Raw genomic sequence first — 27,168 nt, forward strand, 5'->3', positions numbered from 1 at the left:
TGGATCCAGCACTTCTTTACCACCTTCCTATCAACTTTAGAGAGTGTAACGAAAATGAAGTGCAGCTATACAATAAAATATTAGAACGTCACGCGTGTGATTATGTAAACTGAGTAAAATATAAGAGTAATCGAAGATATTGAACTTTTTTATGAATAAATTGTGACTGTCCACGGAAAAAGATGCCTTAATCCAGAAAATCTCAAAGCTTATTTTTCAAATCTTATTTTTTAAAGTAAGGAATTAGAACTATTAATGTTTCTTTTATAGTGCTCACATTCTTCCTTTTCCGCCCGATGTGAATTAATTAGAACTATTGAATAGAACTATTAATATTCTAATTGAAATAGAAAAGTCTAATAAATGGTCCAGAATAGTCTTGAATATTATAATCGAATTGAATAGAACTATAGTAATATTTAAAAAATGTAACAATCTCAGTCATCAAAAATAAAAAGTTATTGTGTTACAAACATTTTCGAAGAGTTTCATTCTTTATTCTTATTTTTTTAAAGTCAGCTGCGATTCTTCAAGAAAAAATGAAGAGAGAAAATTTTAAAAAAGGCGCATTGCTTTAAATTCTTTTTAAAGAGATTAAAAATTAATATAAGATGGGAAAGAAACAAAAATAAACGTAAAAAAAGTGACAACAGTAACACGCGTATTTCTTTTTTGCTCCAAATTCATCTTTTCGGGTTCAAAAAATCTTAACCCATCAGGTCTCACGCATATTCACTATCACACTAATGGTGAGAGCCTAAGTCAATGACTTATATAGTGTAAATTCGGCCGACGTAGACATAAGCCGCGATGGCTAAGTAGGTAGGGTGTTAGGTTCGTAAACTGTAGGTCCCAGGTTCAAATCCCGATAGGTAGGCCAAAATTTGCAAGTCGGTACTTGCCATGTCGAGTCTTCGATACTTGCAGATATACAATTGAAAATTTTTTTCATCAAAAATTCGATAAATTAAACCATTTTTTGCTATTATTGATCAATAATAATACATATGATATGGGTGCAGTGTGCATACCTGCAGTGACTATTTACTAAATTTAAAACAACAATTGGCTAGAAATAAGTAAGCACGCCTGGGAGTTAGGCAACATCCATTCATGCCGGGTGTCCCCGTTTACTAATTCTAAGACAACAGTTGGTTTCAATACAATAAACGCGCATTCCCGTCCAACACGCCGTTTACTAATTTTAAACAAACCATTAACTTGAAGCCAGTAAATGCACGTGGGAGTTACGCAACTGTTTCCTATTTCTAAGTAAACAGTTTACCTAGATCAATACGACGGATACTCACTTCAAACCAACGATAATTTCTTAAATTTAGGAAATATTTTCACGGCATGGAATGTTTCCTTTTTTTTAAGTAAACGCTTTCTTCTTTTAAGGGGACGTGGAGCGTTGGATTGAGAAAACGCTATTTCTTGATCCACGGTAACTCCGTTGTCTTTGTTCAAACCTCCGTTTCTTGTCGATACTTTTTAAGTATCCAGTTTACTTGGTCTAAGACGGCTTCGCCTTGTATTTAGGAAACATTTTTTTCAGTGTATGACTGCCTCATCCACTGAATCAGAGTAGGTATATGGCGCTTTTTGAAGCTGTCAGGGAAGCTCTATGGTTGAAATCGTTTCTGAATAGTATTAATATGACTGCAATAACTCCCATTTTAATTTATGAAGACAACACCGGTTGCATAAGTAGGTATTGCAAAGAATCCAAGTAGCCACAAAAGATCAAAACACATGCATGTAAAGTATCATTTTTCTAGAGAACAGGTAGAAAAAGGGCTAATAAATGTGAAATATGTTCCAACAGGTGATCAGCTAGCCGATTTACTGACCAAACCGTTGTCCACCACAAAATTCAAGAATTTAAGACCAGGGCCGGATCTTCAAAATTAGCAAAATTAGAAATTAGCAAGTCAAAATTCAAGTGGACTCGTTAAAAATTCAAGTGGTCTCGTCAAAATTCAATATCCTTCAGCGCTCTCTAAGTTTTTTCTTTGATCTCCTCTATCGAGTTGAAACGGATCCTTTTCATCGGAAACGTAAGCTAAGGAAACAGACAAAAGTCGCAGGGAGCTAAATCTGGACTTTAGGAGGATGCGGTATGTAGGATGCTGTGTTTCGCTAAAACTGTGGCCGGAGCATTATCATGATGAAACATCCAGTCACCGCTTGCCCGCAATTATTCAGGACGTATTCACCTGATAGAGCGGCCCACAAACGTTGTAAAGTTTCCCTGGTCAGTTTCTTCTATAATCGTTGTACCGCGAGGAATATATTCATGATGTCCAGGGTGCAATCCATTTTGAGGACTGTGTTTTTGTCTCAGGGTCGTATCCGTAGACTCATTTGAAGTAAAATTTAATGAATCTTCACCCTCGGTCATTTTACGAAAAAATAGAAGGAAACGCGAGCATGGCACTTGACACGCATATTTCGATCAGTTACCTATTTTTCTAATGTCCGCTCGCGAAAGCTTTCGAAGTTCTGTTGTGTAATTGTAATATAGAGGAGGATAAAGTCCAGGCCATTATCTGCATTAAAATCTGAAATGATAAAAAATTATCGATATTTTCCGGAGAGACCTCGTACAGTTCCTAATCTCTTTTCAGTATCGTTTTGAGATGAATCTAGTAAAGTTTCATGAAGGCACTTAGAAATTTTACTAGTTGTTGTTTTACTAGTTGTTTTGCTAGCTGTTCATCACTGTTTTTCCTCTGGTTCAATTTTTTCATCTTAAAGGATCAAACTGAACAACAAATTTAACTCTTTTTTGAGGCTGCTACAAATTTTTATTCAAGAGATTGATAATACCTATGTGCTGTTTTGGGGGTAAGAATCGCCTGTAAAATATGCTGATTTTTTTTTTCTTTTTTTTAAATTTTTAACCCCTGCCACCTCACCCTCTGCCTATCAAAATCACAGGAATATTTACAAATCATCCAAGAGAGAATGGAAACAGCTTGATGCATGGGTAAACTCAAAGCTCCATTGGACGATGAAGAGTTTTTTCTGTAGTTACGCCATTCAAAGAGAAGACAAAATAGCTGATTCTTAGCAAGAATTTTATTGTTCTCAATGAAAATCATCCAGGAGAAATGTTCACGCAGTATGTAGCCATCACTGTTTAATTAGATATTGCACCACCACTTACTTGAGAGAAACACTCACACCAAGATTGAATAGTTCATTTTTAGAGATAGATAAATTTTTCATGAGTGGCGGTAGCCACCACCGGGCAAGTAACCTATCCTCCAACAATTGGCAACACAGCACAGCACAGCACAGCCCGGTCGAGGCAACGACACCATAGTTACACGAACTTGGCTTATTTGGGTTTTTAGTTGCGGTTCAGTAAACTTTTCAAAGCAACGAAGCGACGGATTTCAGAAATTTTGGTGTCTTAAGATGCGTCTCGGTCCCGTCTAACGAACTGTTGAGTTTCAAGGAGGTTGATGATTTATTAAACGAGATAATTACGCATATGTGCCTAAAATAGCAAAAAGTATCCACTTTGACCATTTTCACGCTCTGTCAAAGCTATGGAGAATACGAGACATCGGAGCCCTATATAATGTTATATCAAAAGAATTGTCATGTTCCCGTGTAGTGCGCGTTTAAGTTTCATTAATAACCAAGGCATCCTAAGAAAAATATTGCGTCTAAACTGCTTTTCGGGTGCAATGGGCGACCCGACCTGCTGACGTTTATCATTGAATTTCTCGCTTACACTATTCTGGAATGAAATTATGGTTATTTCGAGGGAACATCCTGAAGTTATGAGGATTCTAAAAATTATATATGAGTAGGGGTTTACTTTTACCGTTTAGGCTGTAGCTTTGATTATGTCCCAAAAATCGTAAAACCCGAATTTACTAACACATACACACGGTAGAGTGACAATGTTAGTGCTCTCTGCAGTCAGCATCTCACCAGCGGAACAACAAAACAAACCACGAATGTTAGGTTAGTTCCTGTTTCACAGAGCAACAAAAACGATCGATACAATACGGAATCATTTGCTTTCAATCATTTCAATCCATTTACGACTTCAACAATGTTTGTGACAAGCATTATCATCGTATTTTACAACCTGGAGCAGAAGTTTATCGCCTCATCGTGAAGTGAATTCTGAATATCCAATCTTAGAACTCAAAACCTCACCATTCTACTCTCTCATTGTTCTCTTTTCATTTTTGGTTCAAATCAAGTGATTTAAAGTCGCTTCACTAAAATTATGAGACCCTGAATCCATTTAAGAGCGTGAAGCTCACATTTTTCTGGCATTACAGCCTTTTTACTCCTCAAGTTCTACGGATATGAGTCCATTTCGCTCAAGGTTTTTCTGAGCTCTGAGCGATACCAAGTGTTTATACATTTAAGATAAGTGAGGTTTGTCTTTTGGTTCTTCTTTTAGCAGTTTTAAAGTAAATTAGGTATTACAGTACCTTCGTCCAGTTTTGTTTCCTTGTTTAATGTTTATTAAGAGTCTTTCTACGTTAACACTCAAGGACATACATACTTACGCTCAGGTACCAATACCATTGTTTTTCTCTCACGTCAGGATGTACCTTTAAGCATGCTAATTTACTAAAGAAACTCCTCCAGTGATAAATAATTTTAAGCTTTCTTACGAAGTGAAAACCTCTGTGTGGTGTCGCTAAATTTCTCAGATAAGTCTCAGTTTAGACACGTAGAACAGACGTTCACTTTTGTCCGTTACGTTCCCTGCTCTTATAGCTTCACATCTTACTTTGATCTCTGATTCATCGATTAATGGCACTTTTAGTTCCATTCATCATCAATCAGTTCAAAGCTATCTCAACGATGAATCATCAAACGTCATATCAAGGAAGAAATTTTCTGCTGAAAGCTATGCGACGGAATTGACAGTGCAACTCAACTTACGAAAGCATGAACCAGGACATAAGAATCTGTCTCTAAGTGAACATATTTTTCAACTCATCAGGCAGTTTAGCAGGTAAGAAATCTACAGTTGATTAATTAAGGATTACCAGATTACATGCACACTGGTTTTCCAACATTTACGGTAGATAGGGATATTTTTATTGATAATGATTAATGACGAAACGAATATATCAATACCATGGCCAAACTGGGAAACTACTTACCGCAATCCACAAAGTTCATCCTCAAAGACTTTCAGTCTTTTCATTTCTCTGCTGATAAATAATTCAACATAATTTCTGAAAATTGTGTAATTAATGACTTCGATGCGCAGAAAATTCTTTTCTGGGATTTTAAGCGTAGTGGTCACTAACTTTTCCCTGATTTTGGAATGTCCTCTTTTGACATTAGGTGTCTCAGATAAAAATTCTTTTCACAAAAATTTCAAGTTTTTACTTGACTTAATTTTAAGTGTTTAGTCTCTTTAAACTGAAAAGTCCAATTTTTTTACTGGGAGAAGGAATTTCAATGCTCCGCAGCAAAACTACCTGACATATTTTCACAGTGAGGAGGGCTTAATTTCCTAACTTTTACAGAACCTGTCACCCTGTCTATCCCTCAGAAATTCAGTGAACCAGATGAGATTCAATGAGGGTCGTTGATAACTTTACCACTAAATTGATACCGCTTAAAGGATTTTGGAGGGAGCAATTTTACCCACTAACATTGTTGTCAAACAGGGTTTATTCATCAGAGCCCTGAATTGAGGAACCAAGAGAAAATAATTTGTTTTCATTTACTCCTCAAAGATGATACTATGACCATGATGCAGGTCAGTACCTATGAGAACTATATAGATCTCATAAAATTTCAGTAAACCTTGTCGCTGGGGGAAAGATCTAATACATACTGAAGATAATCATCGAATAATGTACTCTCCTAAATATAGACAAAAATTACAATGAAAATGTTCATTATTTGATGAAAAATAAAGTACAAAAATTTTCAGAGTCTCAGAGGACACCAAAAATGCCAAAAAATCTTAAAATAATTTCCTTTCACAAACAAAAATAAAAATGACACTGAACATTTTTAGCAGGGCTTCTTGATAATCAGAGAACAAAAATTTTGAGAGCTTGACACTTTTAATCCTTACAATTTTTAGATTGTAACACTAATGAGGTCTGGGAAGCTGTTGAATGCCCTGATTTCCAAACTTCTATTACTCAAGCAGCTGCACACATTTCTTTGAATTTCAATTCCATGGTAAAATTATTTCTATTGCATTGTAGTGTTGAGAATGTTGCCTATTTACTCATTGAAGGAACAATTTTTAGAGCAATTAATTTGAAATAAGTACCTACCGTTGTTGCAATTTATCATTGAATTTCTTCGTATTTCTTTTCTTTCTTCTTTTTCTTTTCTTGGGATTCTACAATTGTATTTCTTTTCAGGGATATCTACAGTTGTGTAGATTTTGATTTTTAAAACTCATCTCTTTTTAAAACTAAGAGAGCGTTGAAATAATTATCACTTACCATGTATAACTTTCTGCAAAATTTGCCTCAGTTGATGCTCTCACAAGTTCAGTTGTAAAGTCAATTCAGCCATAGCTTTCCGAAGAAAATTTCTTCTTCGATCTAACAATTAATGATTAATCGTCGAAATAGCTTTGAACTGATTAATTAAAAATGACAGTCAAGGGTGTAAAAAAATAAGACGGATCCGAGAAACTTTGCTACACAGCAAGGAGATATCCACTTCATAGCTATAAGCATTAAATGGATTACATTTTGCAATTAGGAGCCACTATTTCTGGTCCATTTTAGAAACAGAATACATGCTATTGGTTTCCCTATGCAGATATGTGCTTCTATGGGAGAGCCAGAGGTAATGGTTCCTTATTGTAAAATGTAATCCAATTCCTTCACAAGTGCGGGACTTCATTTGGTAAAATAACAGTTTTCTTGCAAAAATGAGATGATATAAACTCCAAAAAACCCAAAAACTTGGGTAAAGAGACTCCGGGCAAGTCACCATCCTCTTGCCAAAAACCTCCAAAAGCTCTTCTTTGTTCCCCTCTTCAGTGGAAAAAGAAATTATCACACTACGACAGTTTCCATTTCTGTCATAGAGTACCCCAAGCGGACCAAAGAACGGAACTCTTAGTCGTTTACACATTTACCTATTTAACAAAATCTCCAGGAGGTCACAGACAGGCTGGCAGCCCCTCATCGGACCAAAACGCACACCGTACCATTTTTTTCCTTGTAGGTATGTGCCTCCAAAGTACATGAAATGACTCCTTGAGGGGCGGGCAAGTTTGATTGAAATTCACGTTGTCTTCTGAAAATGAGCTAAAATTTTTACCTTGAAGAAGAAGAAAATCGAGTTATCATTTTCTTCCATACATGGTAGGTATGCCTATGAGAGGCACCAGGAACGCCTTCCAAAATTATTGATGCAACCCGCACGACTCCGAAGTCAGCGGAAACTTTCTTGAAGCGTCTCCTAAGATTTTCCCTACACAATAATCCCCTTCAAAAATGAATGATGCAACAAGCGCGTCCTGTTTGACCACGAAAGCTCCTCAGATGAGAAGTCTTTTGGTCTGGTCAGAAAAATATTCGAACTTTATTTTTCATCTTCTCTTCTCATTTCCCGCATTGACGGAGGCGAAATTTTTTGGAAAGCATGACGCGCCCGGCCCAATGCGTAAAAAAAAAGTGCGAATAGAATATGACCTTCCATTATGAATGATCGTTCAGGAATACTTGTACAACAAAGACGGTACTGTTTATTTGGAAATGTACAAAGCCTCCTCGTAGTCATAATTGACTTTTTCCATTCTGATCCCGTACTATCAGTTCGGAAATTGGCCTCATTCTCAGTGAGCCCGAACATCTGTTTCCTAAATATTTTTAGCAGTCTATCTACAGGTTGATCCTCAGTGAGAGCATTGGGCCGGGCGCGTCATGCTTTCCAAAAAATTTCGCCTCCGTCAATGCGGGAAATGAGAAGAGAAGATGAAAAATAAAGTTCGAATATTTTTCTGACCAGACCAAAAGACTTCTCATCTGAGGAGCTTTCGTGGTCAAACAGGACGCGCTTGTTGCATCATTCATTTTTGAAGGGGATTATTGTGTAGGGAAAATCTTAGGAGACGCTTCAAGAAAGTTTCCGCTGACTTCGGAGTCGTGCGGGTTGCATCAATAATTTTGGAAGGCGTTCCTGGTGCCTCTCATAGGCATACCTACCATGTATGGAAGAAAATGATAACTCGATTTTCTTCTTCTTCAAGGTAAAAATTTTAGCTCATTTTCAGAAGACAACGTGAATTTCAATCAAACTTGCCCGCCCCTCAAGGAGTCATTTCATGTACTTTGGAGGCACATACCTACAAGGAAAAAAATGGTACGGTGTGCGTTTTGGTCCGATGAGGGGCTGCCAGCCTGTCTGTGACCTCCTGGAGATTTTGTTAAATAGGTAAATGTGTAAACGACTAAGAGTTCCGTTCTTTGGTCCGCTTGGGGTACTCTATGACAGAAATGGAAACTGTCGTAGTGTGATAATTTCTTTTTCCACTGAAGAGGGGAACAAAGAAGAGCTTTTGGAGGTTTTTGGCAAGAGGATGGTGACTTGCCCGGAGTCTCTTTACCCAAGTTTTTGGGTTTTTTGGAGTTATTAGTATCACTGTCACAGCACTGAAGAAGAAAGGGAAAAAATGAACACCTGGAGATTCACTTAGTAGGGCGAACAAATACAGCATGTGAACTACACTAATGTGAGAGTGAGTTACGAATTTGATTCTGTGAATTATGTGAAAAATTGATGCTGAGAAATTGCCGTTAACCCCCTGTCAAGGGCTTTTCAGATAGTTAAAAAATTGCAATCAAGACAGGAGGCAGACGGACCGTGAGAAGTAGAAAGTGCACGTTCTTAGATTCAGATGGGCCTGGGTATTGAGACCATTTGTCGCAGATATTGGCGCTCTCAGTCTGGAAAAGATAGAAAGGAGAGAAAGGCATCAAAATCAATCTATGATACACTTGGAAAGGAACATGAACATTTCATCATCGTGCCAATGCACTTACCTACACTGCTATGAAGAGGGTAGGAGAAGTGAATTTCTTGACGTTGGAGAGACAGGAAAAAAGAATGAAGTAAGGCGTATCGATCAGCGCATGATAAGTTCTATGTACCAATAGTTCTAAGCACCAGGCAGTTTTAACGAATGCTTATGTCTTAGTTTTACTCCTCTGTTCTTAGCAAGACGTCTCGTTCAGATTCTGAACGCCTGTTGAAGACATTTCACGAAAGTTTTACACGAAATTGCCAAATAATTGTTGTAAATCATTGATCCCTGACTACACTTTCTCCTCACGGAGCTAATCGTCAAGCCACACGACAGGTAATTGTCTAGAGTTCTCTTCTACTATTCTGCTATAGGCGTGATTTCTTTTGGCTGTATCAGTTCCCTCTCAAACCTGGTATCTCTCGTCGAATAAATGTGGCCGTTAATATGTATGATTTATCTTAGCATTGACATTTCAATCACCTGATTTTGAACAGGATTTTCACTAAGCAACTAAGCATAGATAGACTCATTTACATTTGGCCAAATGTTCAGTCTGGTCTATAACATACTTTCTAACCTCACAATCAGTTGAATTCAGTTTCACATTGTATTTAATTACTTCAAACATGTACTTATTGCATTATATTCTAAATTCAAGCTGTACGAAAGTTAAGCTTTTCACAGCAGGTGCAAGCCATCATAAGTATCTTTGCTGTGCACTGTATTTATCACATCTCGAAAAACCAAGTCACTATTCCTGCCGCAACTGGCAGTGGTACGCAAATTGGTCAACAAGAGTTGGATTTAGTTCATTAATATTGTGTTTAAGGTGGGTCTGGTTCTAGGATCTAATCGTTACCACTAAAATTCACAAACCCAACGATAGGAGACATTTGGTCTTCACCTATTATTGTCTGCTAAAATTAATTGCATTTTTACTCTAAACAGAATTTGCGTCTCGTTAGGAACGGTGTAACCGTCTTTAAGCCTTAAGCATCATTATTATGTGCTGATCAATAGGTGTATTACAATTATTTTGCTGCCTTCTTAATATTCTAATGTGTAGAAATTCACTTCTCATGCCAGCTTTATAGCAGTGTCAATGCGAGGGCACGATAAAAAAATATATTCATGTTCCTTTACCACAGTACTTATCAATGATTGATTTTGATGCCTTGTTTCCTTTCTTCATATTTTTCCAGACAGAGGGTTGATATCTGCAGTAACTGGTCTTACCACCTGACCACATATCTGAATTTGAAGTATGTTGTCTTCGGCTCACAGTCCGTCTGTCTCCTGCATCGTGGCAATTTTTCAATTATTTGAAAGAGCCCGGGACAGGGGGTTAACGGCGATTTCTCAGCATCAATTATCCACATAAAATCAAATCATTTTTATAATTGAATCTCACATTGGTTTAGTCAACATCAAGTATGTGGACTCCTCTATGTAAACCTTCTAAGTGTTCAATTCTTCTTTTTTATGAAAGTGCTGTGATAAAGATATTTTTGTCGTCACTTCATTCTTAAAATGAACTATTCAATCTCTGTGTGAACATTTCTCAAAAGAAGTGGTGGTGCGATTTGTAATGAAACAATGGTGCTGTGGTGCATGAACCTCTCTCCTTGGAACATGGATATGTTGAAGAATTCTGAATTTTCGCCAAAGACAAGTTATTTCATCATCTCACCTGAGGAGTAATTCAAACCGGTATGTGAGTTATTATTTATGAATTTTCTGTGTTAGAACCTTGTCAGAAGGATCTTATAGCCAGCCATAAGGATTTATATGACCAGCCGTATGAATTCATATGGCCAGCCGTATGAATTCACATGGCCAGCCGTATGTATTCATATGGCCGGCTATATCAAATCATACAGGGTGTTCGAAAAGTCCCCTCCCCCCCTCTAACTTTTGACCTAATTGAGGTAGAGATTTGAAACTTGGAGGGTGTTCCTAGATCACAGGGAGCTACTTTTTGACCCCCCTCCAAAATTTTTGGGGGCCCCCCCTTGGGGGGGGGGGGGTTACGGAACCTAACTTTTTTTTTTCAAATGGGAAGACCCCCTTTGTGGTACCTCGTTCGAAAGAGCATAAAAAAAGAAAATTTTTCGCTCAAACCCGAAGTTATTATCTCAAACCGTTTCAAAATGGCGGCCGGTCAAAGTTCAAAATGGCCGAAAATTGGCACCTCTTCTATTTGCACATGGATTTGCTTGAAACTCGGTATCAGGGGGTATTTTAGCACGAGAAAAACGAATTTGACGTTAGATTTTAAAAAAAAACCCTAATTTTTCAAAATGGCCGCCGGTTTAGGCTCAAAGTGGCCGAAAATTTGACAAACTCGATTTCTTGCCAATGGATTCACCTGAAATTCGGTATCTGGGGGTATTTTGACCCGAGAAGAACGAATTCGACGTTAGATTTTTAATCAAACCCTAATTTTTCAAAATGGCCGCCGATTAAAGTTCAAAACGGTCAACAATTGGCAACCTCGACTTTTTGCCGATGGATTCGCTTGAAACTCAGCTTATCGTTTTCCTCCTACCCAGACACCCCCAAACACCGAGTTTCAGGCGAATCCATCGGCAAAAAGTCGAGGTTGCCAATTGTTGACCGTTTTGAACTTTAATCGGCGGCCATTTTGAAAAATTAGGGTTTGTTTAAAAATCTAACGTCGAATTCGTTCTTCTCGGGTCAAAATAACCCCAGATACCGAATTTCAGGTGAATCCATTGGCAAGAAATCGAGTTTGTCAAATTTTCGGCCACTTTGAGCCTAAACCGGCGGTCATTTTGAAAAATTAGGGTTTTTTTAAAATCTAACGTCAAATTCGTTTTTCTCGTGCCAAAATACCCCCTAATACCGAGTTTCAAGCAAATCCATGTGCAAATAGCAGAGGTGCCAATTTTCGGCCATTTTGAACTTTGACCGGCCGCCATTTTGAAACGGTTTGAGATAATAACTTCGGGTTTGCGCGAAAAATTTTCTTTTTTTATGCTCTTTCGAACGAGGTACCACAAAGGGGGTCTTCCCATTTGAAAAAAAAAGTTAGGGTCCGTAACCCCCCCAAGGGGGGGCCCCCTAAAATTTTGGGGGGGTCAAAAAGTAGCTCCCTTTGATCTAGGAACACCCTCCAAGTTTCAAGTCTCTACCTCAATTAGGTCAAAAGTTAGAGGGGGGGGAGGGGACTTTTCGAACACCCTGTATGGCTAGCAGTAAGCGAAAGTACCGTGAAAGTCTTAAAGCCATACAGCCCATTTTTACCAGGGGCACTTTCACCATCGATTTGCAGTGAGCGGGAGGGGGGGGGGCAATGAGTATGGAGGGAAAGTTACATTCCATTGCAAATATATTTTGTTTTTCGCATGCACTGTTCTTACTACCTATTTACTTCTTTTTGAAATAGTGGCCACTGCTACTTACTTATTATATAATATTATATCAGGTCGCCAAACTTTATGATAAGGTATCCGTAGGACTGTGATTTCATCGAAATCACTGATGTTCCACAGCAAGTGATGGTCCGTCCAAACTTGTGTTATCCAGCAATTCGTCGTCAGGATTTGATTTTTTTCGTCCTGAAATTATACAAACCCGTCGGTTAACTCGTACAAAATCGGTATGATCAAGCGCATAAGGTCTGGATACACCTTCAAATTCCGAACCAATTCTGATCAAAGTAGACCAAAGAATGACTGATGGTCACCATGCAACAATCGTCTCTGATTAAAATTGGACGGATCGACAAAGTTTGCTCAGAATATTCCGCCCAGCAAAGCAACGTTGCACCAACATTGTGACAACATTACTAACTGTCCGGAAAGGGTATCCCGGGATAAGCATGTCAAAATGCCCTTGTGAATGGATTTTTATTTTAACCATTTAAAGTCATCAAGGGTGTTTTACGGCATTTGCGTGTAATCGCGATTCACCACGAAATACCAGATGTCAGCTCATAATTAAGATAATTGGATGAAATTGTAGTGCGTTTTTATCATATGTTCACGCTGGAACTAAATTTTCATGGCAAAAGGTGAATTTTTCAGCGAGAAAAAAATTTCCGTCCGGGTACTAGCGCTCATTAAGGAGGGGTGATGGGTGCCTATTGTTCCTACAGTAACAATGGACGGCTCGGGTTTCGTGAAATAGACTATAACTACGCCCGACGTTGCTGACCCTGCTAAAAATGAACATGTTGGTAACAAGTTGGTCTGGCCCAACATGGTAGGAACATGGTGAATGGAACCTGTTATCATAAATGATATCAACATGTTACCAATATGATATCACAATGATATCAGTATGTTCCCATGATGGGACCAACATGGGTCACATCCAAACTAGATGTTATCAATATGATTGCCATATTGGTCCCATCATGATGTGAAACTGAGATCATGCTGATATCGAATATTGTATAAATATTGCACCTAGAGTGCGCGCACTCTAGGTGATGAATTTGGTACTAACGCTTTCTCGAATGTACATATGTTATTACCAACTGGTGGATCGTAGCGTTGAGACTTGCCTTAAAATCCGCGCCGTCCTAATCGGGATTTTAGAACCCACGCCTAGAGATGGAGTTGCAATCCGAGGTCCAGTACTTTACCACCAGACGAGCCAGGCTTGACATAGAGGGGCCCCTAAATTCAATCTCTTAACTATCGCAGGCCTCTGAGTTCGTAGTATGTTTGTTTATTGACGAATTCTCATAATATAGTACCAGAATTTATTACCTATTAATTGTTTATTTATTATTTATTATTTTTTATTTCATCATGTAATTTGTGTTTCAAATTCTTTATTAATGGTACTGATTATGTAGCATCATGTCCAAGATATTGGACTCCATGCTCACCCTTAATATACTTGCCTGCTCATCTCGTCCAAGATCTTGGACTCCATGCTCATCGCTTAACTTCTTACTTCTCTGCTGGAGCACGGAGTCCAAAAGCAAGTAGACCTCCCTTAGTTTTAAAGTTCATCATGATAGAAAGTCGTATACTTCGCCTATCCAATCTAACTTGAACTAACTTAACCTAACCTAACCTAACCTGACCTGACCTAACAACCTATCCTAAGCAATGTACAGTTTTTTTCGAGAACACAATTTTTCAAATAGGACACACATATTTTCTCATTTTTTCACATTTTTTCTATTTCAAAAAAATTTTCTTTAGAAAAATTTTGAGCCCCATGTTCGTGTATTGTCAGAGAATACCCGAGTCCCACAATTTTGGACGCTATGCTCACTTCAGTTTTCGAAAAAATTATCCCTAGTTAAAGTGAGCATGGAGTCCAAGATCTTGGACGTCATGAGCAACCGAACATTATACAGGGTGTCCCAAAAGTCCCTTCCACCCCCTCTAAAATTTTACCTAGTTAACATTTTGAAACGAAACTTTGGGGATGTACATCGATCAATGTTAGCTACTTTTGGAGCCCCCCCAAAAAAATTTTTCGAGCCCCCCCGTGGGGAGGGGCTGCGAACCCCAACTTTTTTTTTCAAATAGCAACCCCTGTCTTATGATATCTCATTCGAAAGAGCATAAAAAACTAAGAATTTTGGCGCAAACCGCAAATCAATATCTTAATTTATGACCGAGTTATGATAGGCCAAAGGTCAAATTTGACCTATTTTCAAAAAATCATAACTCCGGTTCAAATTATCGTAATGAAAAAAATAAAACGGGAAAATTTACCAAATTGTAAGCACTTTTAAGTAAAAATCACAGAAATTACTTCAAACTAATTTTAAGGGGGGTTTCGGACCCCCAAATACGTCAATTCAAAGGTCATTCAATTTTCCGGAAAAATAAGCCAATTTCCCCCAGATTTGCGTCCGTATTATCTCTGTAAGGTCAAAATCAGTTCAACAAAATCAGTCCCCAAATTTCGGGAAAAGTTAAAAAAAAAATTAAACGGTCAAATTTGGTCACCTTAAATTTCGTTTTTTTTTTAACTTTTCCCGAAATTTGGGGACTTGCCAACGTAATGTTGAACTAATTTTGACCTTACTGAGATAATACGGAGGCAAATCTGGGGGGGGGGGGGAATTGGCTTATTTTTCCGGAAAATTGAATGATTTTTGAATTGACGTATTTGGGGGTACGAAACCCCCCTTAAAATTAGTTTGAAGTAATTTCTGTGATTTTTACTTAAAAGTGCTTACAATTTGGTAAATTTTCCCGTTTTATTTTTTTTCATTACGATAATTTGAACCGGAGTTATGATTTTTTGAAAATAGGTCAAATTTGACCTTTGGCCTATCATAACTCGGTCTAAATTAAGATATTGATTTGCGGTTTGCGCCAAAATTCTTAGTTTTTTATGCTCTTTCGAATGAGATATCATAAGACAGGGGTTGCTATTTGAAAAAAAAAGTTGGGGTTCGCAGCCCCTCCCCACGGGGGGGCTCAAAAAATTTTTTTGGGGGGGGCTCCAAAAGTAGCTAACATTGATCGATGTACATCCCCAAAGTTTCGTTTCAAAATGTTAACTAGGTAAAATTTTAGAGGGGGTGGAAGGGACTTTTGGGACACCCTGTATAGCTGAGCATGGAGTCCAATGTCATGGACGCAATGCTACATTACCATTGTACTCAAGATATTCATTTTCTGCTCGGACTGTTGCTAATTGTGTTGTTGATGTTTTGACTTCGAGAGACGGGGATACGAGCTAAGGAGGTGGCGCTGTCGGCGGGCGGGTGGTGAACCATCTCCACCGGAAGATTCGACCGCCAACTTTGACGTTTGGGATCGATTTCCCGGCATTATCCATTTTATTTTAAGACTATTTAAACATCGAATAGTGATTCTACCCATTGAAGTAGGTGTTTGATAGATTTTTACCGTGCTTAAGGAAATATTGTAATATATAATCGTATCTAAATTATGATGTCAATGAATCCAATAGATCTTAATGAATCGTAGAAAAGCTAAGATTTTTAAGGATCGCCGTCTTTACTAGATGGCATCGTTGATCAATTATATTTATTTGAAGATGCCTCATAATATCAACAGGTCGTTTCTGAATACATGAATTCATCACATATCGTGAAGAGATTTACGATAAAGTTTAGTGGTTTGATTAAAAATTTTAAAACTATTATCGTTCGATCAAAATTCCAACCGAACTTTACGATTTTGTGAAATCGGCAGTATTTTTCTAAATAAGCCAGTAAAAGCGTCTATGCCGGCCGAGAGCGGCGGCAAAAGCGAGAAAGTCTTGTGCGATCCTCGCACCATGATGGGGATATGCCGGCACGAAGCGCCGGCACGCGCCACTTGCGCCGAGCAAAAATTGGCTAGGGGCCAATTTTTTTTCAGTGTAAGCCTTCCATGAAGCAATATGTCCATACTATCGCTATATAAGTGCTCTGGATATTATTAAAAAGGATGCTCAGGAAAATTTAAGAATTAATGAATCGAAAGAAAATCGAAAATCTAACCACGTCAATGATGTGATGTAAGGAGACTCCAAATTCTACTTTCAATGACTGTGTAGAGTTTTTCGCTGGTCGAATGGATGAGTCATAATTTTCCATAAGTGTCCGCATAAGCGCGTATTCCACTCCGTCACAGATCACTGAAAAAATAAAGTGAATACAAGAGGACACCATTCATTAAAATGCAATCTTAAAAAGAAAAAACCATTACATTCAATGAAGTTGTTATTAGTCTAGAAATGGGATAGGTGAGGAATAACGCCTTTTCGCTCGTTGAATATACCCCAATGAGATAAAGTTACGATTGAATGAACCGGAATACCTATATGCTGATATATTTGGTGGACTCGAAACGGGAAGACAAAAAAAAAAGATGAAACAAACGAATGTAGAGATGACGAACCAAGAGGGATTTATTCAGACGAAAATTGCTTAAAACGGTTCGACCGGTGTGGCGGGCAATTCAAACATAACACCAACTCCCTGGTCAATTGAAAAAAAAACAAGAAACAGATTTTTTTTTTTTTTTTTTTTTTTTTTTTTTTTTTTTTTTTTGTGATGAGGGGAAAAATTCGCTACAGTGCCCCCATCATGAGGGTCGCCAAGACGCCCCTCATGAAAAGGGCCCACCGAATACCGGGACGGCAACGACCATCAGCTGGTGAAGAGCCGCCGAAGCGACCCCTAACCGACCCGACCGCTGTGAGATGGGAAGACCCGGTTATGTAGGGTTGAAGCACGCCGCTGTGTTCCGTACCCACTAAACGACCCCTCCAGGCCACACCCCGTGCAAGTGTGGCCCATCGGACGCTCTATCCTCCCGTCGGACGTCCCTAAGGCACTCTTCGAACGGCAGTCCCCGACCCCGGCCCCGGTTTAGCCGGCGCCCCTCAGGCCCCCCCCACTTAAGGGAGGGTCCCCCCATCCCCCGGGACCGATCTGCCGGAGCCATCATTGTACCCGGAGTCAAGGGCGTAGGAGGAGAGCCTAGGCCCAGCTTGCGCCAAACCCTGCGACAACCCCACGGCAGGGCTCTGGAGCCGAGAACTGGAGGGCAGGGAGGGCAGACCAGCTACGTCTCGCTCAGCCCTCGAGGCACCCGATCTTATGCGGCCCCAGAAGAGGGCAGCCTACGCATGACTCAGCTCCGCGGGTGCGTCGAACCCGATATCCCCAATTGGATAGCTTGCGGTAAACAGGGCCAGAGACCCGAGGGTTTCTGGCCGACTAGAGGCATCCGTTATCCATTATCCATCTCATTGTCCATCTTTACGTTTGCATGACATAACACGTGTCGCGAATCGCTCAAATGCTAGCCAATTTCCTTTGCTCTCCAGTAGCACACCCATTAGCTCTTCCGGGGGCGGGATGGGACCAATAACCCCCTCAAGTTCCCGCCTTTCCGCAGTCCATCTGTCACAGTTGTACATCGTGTGTTCCGCCGAATCACGTTGGCTACATTGAGTGCATTGATCCGAATCTTTGATCTTAAAGCGATGTAGATAAGCCGCAAAAGAGCCATGGCCAGTCAGCAACTGAGTTGTCGCGAAGTTTACTTCTGCAAACTCACTTCTCATCCACAAATCAAGATCCGGGATCAGTTTTCGAGTCCATTTAGCTTTCCCCGTGTTTGAGTACCATCTATCTTTCCAGGCATCATACATCATTTCTTCAGCCATCTTCGGATCTTGCGTGTCAAATCTGGTCTTATGTTGGAGCAGAAGTAAATCCAAGGGAGGGATTTTCGCTAGCACGTCTAGCGCATCATCTGACACAGTTCTGTAGGCCCTTGTCACTTTGATCTTGATTGGTCTGAAGGTTTTCCTCACCCAGCCAGCATAAGTCTTCGTCCTGACAATGTCCGCCCAAACCGGAGCTGCATACGAGAGTATGGAAATGGCCACCGAAGCGATAATCTTCCTTTTCCTTGCAGACGGTCCTCCATTATTTGGCATGATCCTAGTCAGGTTTCCAGCAACCCTTTTCACTTTTTCGCATGTTCTTTTGAGATGTTCTCTGAAATGCAAGCCCGCCGACAGCCATACACCGAGGTATTTGCCATGTTCCTTAGCTTGGATTTCCAGTTGGTCCACTTTTATCATTACATTACGATCTGCCTTCTTCGCCTTAAGAATTAAGAATTCCGTTTTTTCTATCGCCGTTTCCAGCCTGAGCTCCCAGATCCTTCTTAAGGTGTAAGCCACTGCTCTCTGTAATTTCCAGATAAGTCCATACATCGTTTTTTCCCAGGCGCTGACCGCGACATCATCTGCAAACGCGGTCAACAAACTATTTTGCGGAAGGGCGCCCCCCACCACAAAATCATAGTAGACCAACCACAAGAACGGCGACAAACAGCTACCCTGGGGCACTCCACACGAGGTTTGGATTTCTTCTCCGTCTACTATGATATTACGCTCCGTGAAATAGTCTTGGAGGATTCTGAGCAAATATGTTGATACGCCTTTTTTCCTAAGTGCTTCAATTATTCCTTCCCACGGTGCGGTGTTAAATGCGTTCTTCACGTCAAGCATCACGATCCCAGATGGACGTCCCCTTTCCCATGCTCTGTTTGCGAAATCCACTACTTTCTTGATCGCCATTACTGTCGATTTCCCCTTCACAAAACCAAACTGGTTTTCTGAAATGAAAATCTCGGCTATGAGTCTGTGCAGAATTAGTTTCTCCAGGATTTTTCCCATAACATCTATTAAGCAGATTGGGCGGAAAGTTTTTTTGTTTCCTTTGACTCCTTTTGGTAGTAGGATTAAGTTAGCCTTCTTCCATATTTTCGGGAAAATCCCCGAAGTAAGGGCTTCGTTGAAAACTCCTAGTCCCGTTTCCACGTTAGTACCAAGAAACGCTTTGACCGCTTCCGGGGGGAGTCCGTCCGGTCCTGGAGCTTTTTTGTCTCTAGTGGTCCTCAGTGCTTCTTCTAACTCGCCTTTGGTGAAAGGTTGGATTTCATCCTCAACTTCAGGTTTTTCGAAGGACGGCAATGGTCTTTCCGGGAAGAGCTCTTTCACTACCTCAAGTTTTTCTTCAGTACTTAATTCGTCAGCTGGATTCCTTGGTCCCATCTTGCTATTCACGATTTTGTAACCTTTTCCCCAAGGGTTTTCTTCTAATTCATTTAGTATTTTGTTCCACGATTCCGTTTTTGCCTTGGAGATGGCTTCCTTAAGTTCCTTGTTCGTTTGTCCGTACTCCGTTCTCGTTCTTTCCAAGTCTGGGTCGTCTTTGCCGATCATTCTGGTCCATTTTCGTCTTAAGGTAACTGATTTCCTATGTAGTTTTCCAATGTCCTCATTCCACCAATACTCTTCTCTCTTTTCCGACGGCGTAATCTTCATCTTCTTCAGGATGTTATTACATTCTCTCGTTACATTCTCTTTGCTAGTGTAAGTGTTCTGTAACCTAAAAGTCTCCCGGAGAGCCTTCTTATCCTCTTCCCCTCTAATTTTCCATTTCCTGATTTGAAACGGTTTAATCGGGTTGGAATTTTCTCCCAGTGTGCACAAGATCGCTTGGTGGTCGCTCGCAGTGTTCATATCAGTAACCACTTCCCATCTCTTTACAGAGCTCGAAAGCTTTCCTGACGTGATCGTTAGGTCATCAATGGAGGTACCTCCCCCAGGGGCCAGAAAGGTGGGCGTAGATCCGGTATTTTGGATGATCAAGTTGTTTGTCTCGACCCACTCTTCCAAAATCAGTCCTCTGTTGTTGCATTCTTTATCTCCCCACGTCTCAGATCTGGCATTCAGATCTCCTGTGATCAGGAAACGTTCATTAGCCGTGGGGAACTCCCGGGCCAGTTCTTGGAGAACCCTGTTATATTCCTCGTCAGTTAGGCTCGGAGGGAAGTAACAACCAAAAATCGTTATTCTGCGAAAGTCCATTCTGACAAAGCCATTGAAGAATGAGCTCCTCATACATTGACCTAGTTTAGTGTCGCAGATTCTCATTGCCAGTCTTTTCTCTTTGTCTCGAGTCCACAGCTTGTTGTTCGTTTTAAATTCGTTTGCTTCTGATAGCACAAGTACCGAAATTCCTCTTTTCTTTGCTTCTCTGTTTACCAGGTCATGAGACAATTTACATCCGTTTTTATTATTTGCCGCCATTATCAGAATATCTTTGTTATGCACCTCCTTGCAGTTGTTGAGGTTGATTTGTAGTCCTTTGATGACTCTCGTTCTCGTTGTTGCAGTCACCTTGCCTGTTAATGTTCGTTTCCCAGGGGCTCGCTCCACCGTCTCCCTCGTATCCGTTGAAGACGATGGCCCCCCCCTGGCCGAGCTCTCCCGATTTCCATGTCGGTCCGTGGGTGTCATTTCAAAACGAGGTTGCTTTCGGACCCACTTGTCGAGTAGCGTTTGTCTGTCCATCATTGTTGTTGCTGTTTCCCGTTTTCGATCTCCATGTTCTGCACCTGGCAGTCACGCGCGATGTGCCCTTCTTTCTTGCATTTTCTGCAGCACTTGCTGTAGTCGACCGCGCTTTTACACTGATACTGGATATGCCCCGCTTCGTGGCACCTGTAGCAGACGTTTGACTCTTGGTACTCCCTCACGGGACATGTCGCGAAGCAGATTCTGACGGATCCACTATTGAGGACCTCTCTGCTTTTGGCGTTGTCCTTCACCCCGATAAACGCAATCCCGGCTGCGTTCGCTGGTATCCGGACGTTGACCACATCGAGCCCGGCAACCTTCAACTCCTCCGTGAGGTCATCCTCCGTGAGGCTGTTATCCAGCCGCCGCACCACCAGCCTTAAAATGGGCTCCCTGGCTACCGCTTTTGAAGGGGCTTTCCTTTCTATCGCCTTCTGAAGTCGCTCAGCTCCGATGGCGGTTTCTACCTCAATCTTCATTCTTCCGTCCCTCGTCATCCCTGCGTCCACGATGAGGTGTGCAAGGTCGCCTACCGTCTCCCGGACGAAACGGTTCATCTCCCCGGCCGATCTGCCATCCGTTTGGATAAAGACGACGGGTCGTTTCGGTTTATTCGCCGGTTTTCTTGCTTTGCCTCCACCTGGGGCTCCCAATGCCGGAAAGTCACCGTCAGTGAAGGCCACAGTATGTATCATCTGATGTGCTGCCTGCGCGGAAGGTTGCTCCCATCTTCTGCGAGATTGCTGCGATTGTTGCTGTGGCTGTTGTATCCTCGAGGGTAATCTCCTTGGAGCGGCTGTAGGAACTTCCTGTGAAGTTTTGTGCTGCTGCTGCGGTTGCGTGTCAGTTGTGTTCTTAAGTCCATCCGAAGTTCGGTTTTCCCCCGTCGACTTTCTTCTACGGCCAGAGTACCAAACCCGATTATCGTTCTTAGTTCTCCTGCTATGTAGCTCCACCCACTTTCTCACAACAGAATTCATTGCTCTCGTCCTAGTGCAGAACGTAAACTGAGCGTCGGGTGCATCTAGGGTCGCTCGTTTTAGTGCTAGAGCCAGATTCTTCGCGTTCACAAACTCATCTTCCGCCGCTTCGTAATTTACAACGTAGAACACAGTGTCCATCTCCTTTTGCTGACCCCCGACGGTAAGGATTTCACGATTGACCACTTTCGCGAAGTTGCCCGACTCCACCGTGTCTTCTTTCAGAACGTTCTTCACCGTCTTTGGTAAATCAAGCTGCAAAAGCTGGTTGATTACTTCTTTATCACCGGGGGACTTAATCAGTATAAGGTTCCCGATTTCTTCCGACGGTGAATCTCCTACCACCACTCCCGTCTTCATGAAGGCTTCGGCGGGCCATGGCTGTAACATCCACGCGGGCCACTCCTCTTCTGCTACTCCAGCATCAAGCCCTAGCTGAATTTCTTCCGGTGTTAACTTTCTTCTTGAGAGTGCCGCTATTTGCTCCCTCAGTTCGGCGATCTGCATGTCCTTCTCCTCGAGCCTGGCTTCCAGGCCAACCTTCTCCTCCGCCGCCATTTGGAATACCTCGTCCAAGTGGTTCAGGACAGTTCCTAACCTCTTCCATTTCCTTAACCCCGATTCGATTTCCTCTCTTAACCCTGTAGCTGCAAGATGTTGATCCTCCCTGAGGGTTCCCTCCAGTTGGCTCATTAACTGCGTGAAACTGCTCTGTATTTTAGGGAGCTGGTTTCCCAGTCCGTCGCGGTCCCTGGTGAACGTAGCATACATTTCATCCGCTTCCGAAGAAACAGATTGTTCACAAAATTTCGCTTAGTTTATAAATTTAGTCGCATAGGTGGTTTGGATTCCCTACTTGACTTCCTCAGCGGAGGTGCAGGTGGGGTGACAGGTGGTTCGGGGGTTTTGGTACGTGAAGAGGAGGGTTGCTCTGAACTACTTTCATTCTGCCATTCAGGAGAATTTGAGTTTTGAGGTACTGAGGGTCTTTTACTTGAGTTATGAGGTTGTGGGGTACCGCTTTGCCTTAAAGTTTGTCGGAAGTTACTGGTTCCTGGTAGTATAGCATTTGTCTCGTTGAAGGAGAGTGCTCTACGAGTATTTCCTGTATGAGGAACAGGTTGTTGCTTTTTCACAGGAGAGCTTGGACTAATGACATTAGTTATTTTCGATGCAAGCTGTATTTGCGGCTTAAATGTGCTTGCGCTTGATTGCATCATTGCTAGGTTTAGTGGGTCTACGGTAGGATAAGGGGAGGGTTTTTGTTTAAATTCTAAGTCGGAGAGCGTTGTGAGCTTGATTTTATTTAAGTGACAAAGTTTTATTTCTCCATTGACTTTAATTAGATACGTTGTGGGGCTTATTTGCTTATAAATTACACCTTTTTGTACTTGGTGCTGTTTGGACATTCTTACTAGGATTGTTTCGTTAACGCTAAGGTTTGGCAATTTAGGGGCTTTGGGTTGCTTTTTGGGGTGTATTAAGTTAAGGGTTGTTCGAGGGGTTTGTTTAAGTACAAGATCGCAGGGGCTGACATCTTTTCCAGTTATGGGGGTGTTTCTATATGCGAATAAAAATTTACATAATTTCTTAAGTAGATCTTTTTTTGAAATGTTACAATTTTTTTCTAATTTGTTTTTCTCTGAAGCTTTTTTGACAGTTTGGACTGCTCTTTCGGCAAGGCCGTTACTAGTTGGGTGGTATGATGGTGACTTCGTGACAATAATAGAATGTTTAGTACAAAAGTCTTTGAATTCTTGTGATTGAAATGGCGGACCGTTGTCCGTCACTACTTGCAGCATAGGGCCATATGCAGCAAAGTGCATTAATAATTTTTCTTCTAGAGATTCAAAATTTGTAGACGATACCGGCCAGACTTCGATCCATTTACTATATGCATCATCGAGTACTACATACACTTCATTATTAAAAAAGAAATGGTCTAAATGTACTCGTTGCCAGGGTTGATTAGTTTCTGGCCATGAAGTTTTGGCGGATGATACAGGTTTGAAATTGACTGTTTGACAAGCTGCACAGTTTTTTATTTTGTTTTCAATATCGTTATTCAATGTTGGCCACCATACATTTTTCCTGGCGAGCGATTTCATCCTTACAATCCCGGGATGAGAATCATGCAAATTTTCAAGGACCTTAGTTTGCAATTTTTTTGGGATAACAACTCTATCTCCAAAAAGTATGACATTATCGTGCAACGATAGACTTTCCCTTACTAGAAAATAAGGTCTAATGTTAACATCTTTGACATTTCTAGGCCATCCTTGCAACACATAATTGAAGACAGTGCTAAGGGTGTTTTCATTTCTAGTTTCTAGAGCAATTAATTCAGGGGTTAAAGGAATATCGGGTAACAATTCAATGGTTTCAGAAATTTCTTTTATCGTTACATTGTCAGCGGGGAGTCTGGATAATGCATCAGCTGGTTTTAGTAAGGATGCTTTACGATAAATGGTTTTAAAGTTGTAAGCGCTAAGCGTTACGAACCATCTTTGGAAGCGAGGTGACGCAATAGTTGGCACACCTTTATTTAACAGACTTTTTAGGGGTTGATTATCAGTGACCACCGTAAATGGTAGTCCATAAAGGTATTTGTGAAATTTCTTAGCTGCGAAGACTACAGCGAGAGCTTCTCTGTCCAGCTGTGCATATTTTTGTTGACAAGGAGTTAAGGATGCAGATGCATACATGACTGGTTTATCAAAATTCGCAATGAGGTGACATAGGACTGTGCCTACTCCATAAGGTGAGGCATCGGTGTAGACAAAAATAGGTTTCTGAGGGTCATAGATAGTTAGCACTGGTTTTTCAACTAACTTTTGTTTAGTGTACGAAAAGGCTTCGTCACACTGGGAGTTCCAATCGAACTTAGTGTTTTTTTCTAGCAATTTGTGCAAGGGTTTCAAGTGCGTGCTCAAATAGGATGAACGTGCATAAATGAACTAAACCTAGATAAGATCTGAGTTCAGATACGTTCTTTGGTGGACGAGCGTTTAGTATAGCTGAGGTTTTATCTAATGTTGGGCGGATCCCTTCGCAGTTTACAATATGGCCAAATAATTCTATTTCCGGTGCATAAAATATACTTTTGACCAAGTTGACTTGGACTCTGTGAATATCTAATTTACCTAATACAATATGTGTTTTTTGTTTGACTCCATCAATAGTTTTGTCGCCAAATACAATGTCATCTATAAAGACTCCACACCAGGGGAGATTACTTAATATGCGGTCAATTACAGATTGAAAAATTGATGATCCGCTGTTGATACCGTAAATTAGTCTGTTAAATTGAAAAAATCCCCAGGGTGTGTTGATCGTGAGAATTTCTTTACTATCATCGGTAACTTTCAGTCGCAAATATGCTTCTGTGAGATCAATTTTGGTGAAGAAGTTACAATTTGCTAGTTTGGACCAAATGTCCTCTAATCTAGGTAACGGGTAATGATCTAATCTAAGACAAGGGTTGACTGTTTTGCGGAAGTCGACAACTACTCGAATTCCGCCCGCTTTCTTTTTGACTGGCCAAATGGGTGAAGCCCATTCAGAGTGGGTGACGGGTTCAAGTCTTTGAGATTTTACTAAATTCATGATTATTTGATGCACTTCTTCCGATTGACTAAATGGGATTTCATAAAATTTGTGGAAAACAGGTCGGACATCATCTTTTAATACAAGTTGAGCTTTATAGCCCCGAATACTGGTTGACTTATCTGTGCTACAAGCATGGGGAAATTGAAGTTTGATTTCATCAATATGTTTTTCTTGGGTGTGTTTGACTGAAATGTTACTGCAGTTTTGGCTTATGGCCTTATCATTAAGTAGGGGACCTAGCAGGTTGTGTCGCCAGTTCGGGGATATGGTATCAAGCCATTCTCTCCCGACCAGCATTTTAGTTGGTTTAGCAAATTTGACAACAATCAGCCTGAGGGTGTATCTATTGGGTTGAACGAAAACTGTTACCTTAATTTCTCCTATAGTGTTTAAGGGCTGTCCGTCAACATTCCATAAGCGAGATGTGCACTTTTCTACTTTAGAATCTGGGAATTTGTGAGAAAATTCACTGAGAGACATTAGTGACACTGCTGATCCCGAGTCGAATTCGCACTCAACACTTTTATCATTTATAACTATATTTCCCAGTAATGGGTTGTTGGTTACACGGTACACATAGAGGTTAGATTGTGACTTCGAAGAAGTCGGTGCTAAGGTTAATTGCGCGGAGGGAATGTTGCGGACTTGGAGGTCGCTTGTTGACTTGGTGATTGGTAGGTGAGCATTGGATATCCTTCCCACGATGATTTCTTCGATTTCCTCATCAGTGGATTCTTCCAACACTGCTTTGGCTTGGTTGCAGGCGGTGGACGTGTGACCTTGGATTCCACAATTGAAGCATTTCCAATACCGGGCAGGGCAGTAATTAGGATTGTGCAGTCTTGTACATCTATAACATTGAGTGGTAGTTTGCGGGTTGACTCTGCGGTTGGGTTGTTGACGTGATTGTTGACCGTTGTTTGGTTGACGTGCGTTGAAATTCCGTTGATTGTTTGATTGACGATAGTTGGTGCGCTGATTTGAGTTCGTGGCTGGAAATTGGTTGCTAGATTGAGGTTGAGGTGGTGAGCTTCGATTAAATGAACGATTAACGGGTCGAAATGAGTTAGACTTGTTATTAGTTCTGCGGTTGACTTGGTTATTGAATTGACTTTGTTGACTGAGGCGGGTTTAAGTTCGCTGGCAATTGTCTCGAAGTTGCGAACAAACTTGATGGCATCCTCCAGGGTTAAGTCACTTTTCTCCCACAACTTTTTCTTGAGGCTGACGGAGTTGAGCCCATTCACAAATTTGACTAGGAGCCTGTTCTTGAGGTTGTCTCCAAAGTTGCACTTGTCTGCAAGAAGTCTGAGAGAGGTTAGAATACACTGCAGCAGTTTCGCCCTCTGCTTGAACTCTAGATTCGAACTTTAGAATATCGGAAAAAAGGATCTTGTTTGGTTCGTAGGTTTCTTGGAGGAGTGTGACAAGTTGGTCAAATGATTTGCTTGATGGTTTCTCAGGCAACAATTGAGTTCTTAGTTCTGAGTAAACGTCAAAGGATAGGTAGTTCAGAAGTACCTTGCGTTTGCTGGATGCCTCGGTGATTTCATTGAGGTCGCAGAAGTTCTCAAGCATTTCTAGCCATGTTGACAGGGAGACTTTGGCTTCAAAGGGTTTCAGGGTTCCCACATACGTTGCTGTGGTTGCAGGAAGTGTCCGGTTGGGTAGCTCTTGATTTCGATCGTTCATTTTTCGTACCTAAGGGTAAGGTTTTCGACTTTGACGGGTTGC

At 40.9% G+C, this 27,168-nt stretch overlaps 1 protein-coding gene across 2 annotated transcripts in view; it reads right to left on the reverse strand.

Moving 5' to 3' along the window:
* The window catches only part of LOC109032782 (neuronal acetylcholine receptor subunit alpha-9), a gene marked incomplete at its 3' end in the record, with an annotated part of 237,131 nt that overhangs the window by 187,707 nt on the left and 22,256 nt on the right, over positions 1 to 27,168 (reverse strand). For both annotated transcript variants that reach the window (XM_072306447.1, XM_072306446.1), the window contains 2 exon segments: positions 12,431 to 12,585; positions 16,458 to 16,594. In XM_072306447.1, coding sequence (XP_072162548.1) covers positions 12,431 to 12,585; positions 16,458 to 16,594 — 292 coding nt within the window.

The sequence above is a fragment of the Bemisia tabaci genome, chromosome 1 (genome assembly GCF_918797505.1).
Source record: "Bemisia tabaci chromosome 1, PGI_BMITA_v3".
Lineage (NCBI taxonomy): Eukaryota > Metazoa > Arthropoda > Insecta > Hemiptera > Aleyrodidae > Bemisia > Bemisia tabaci.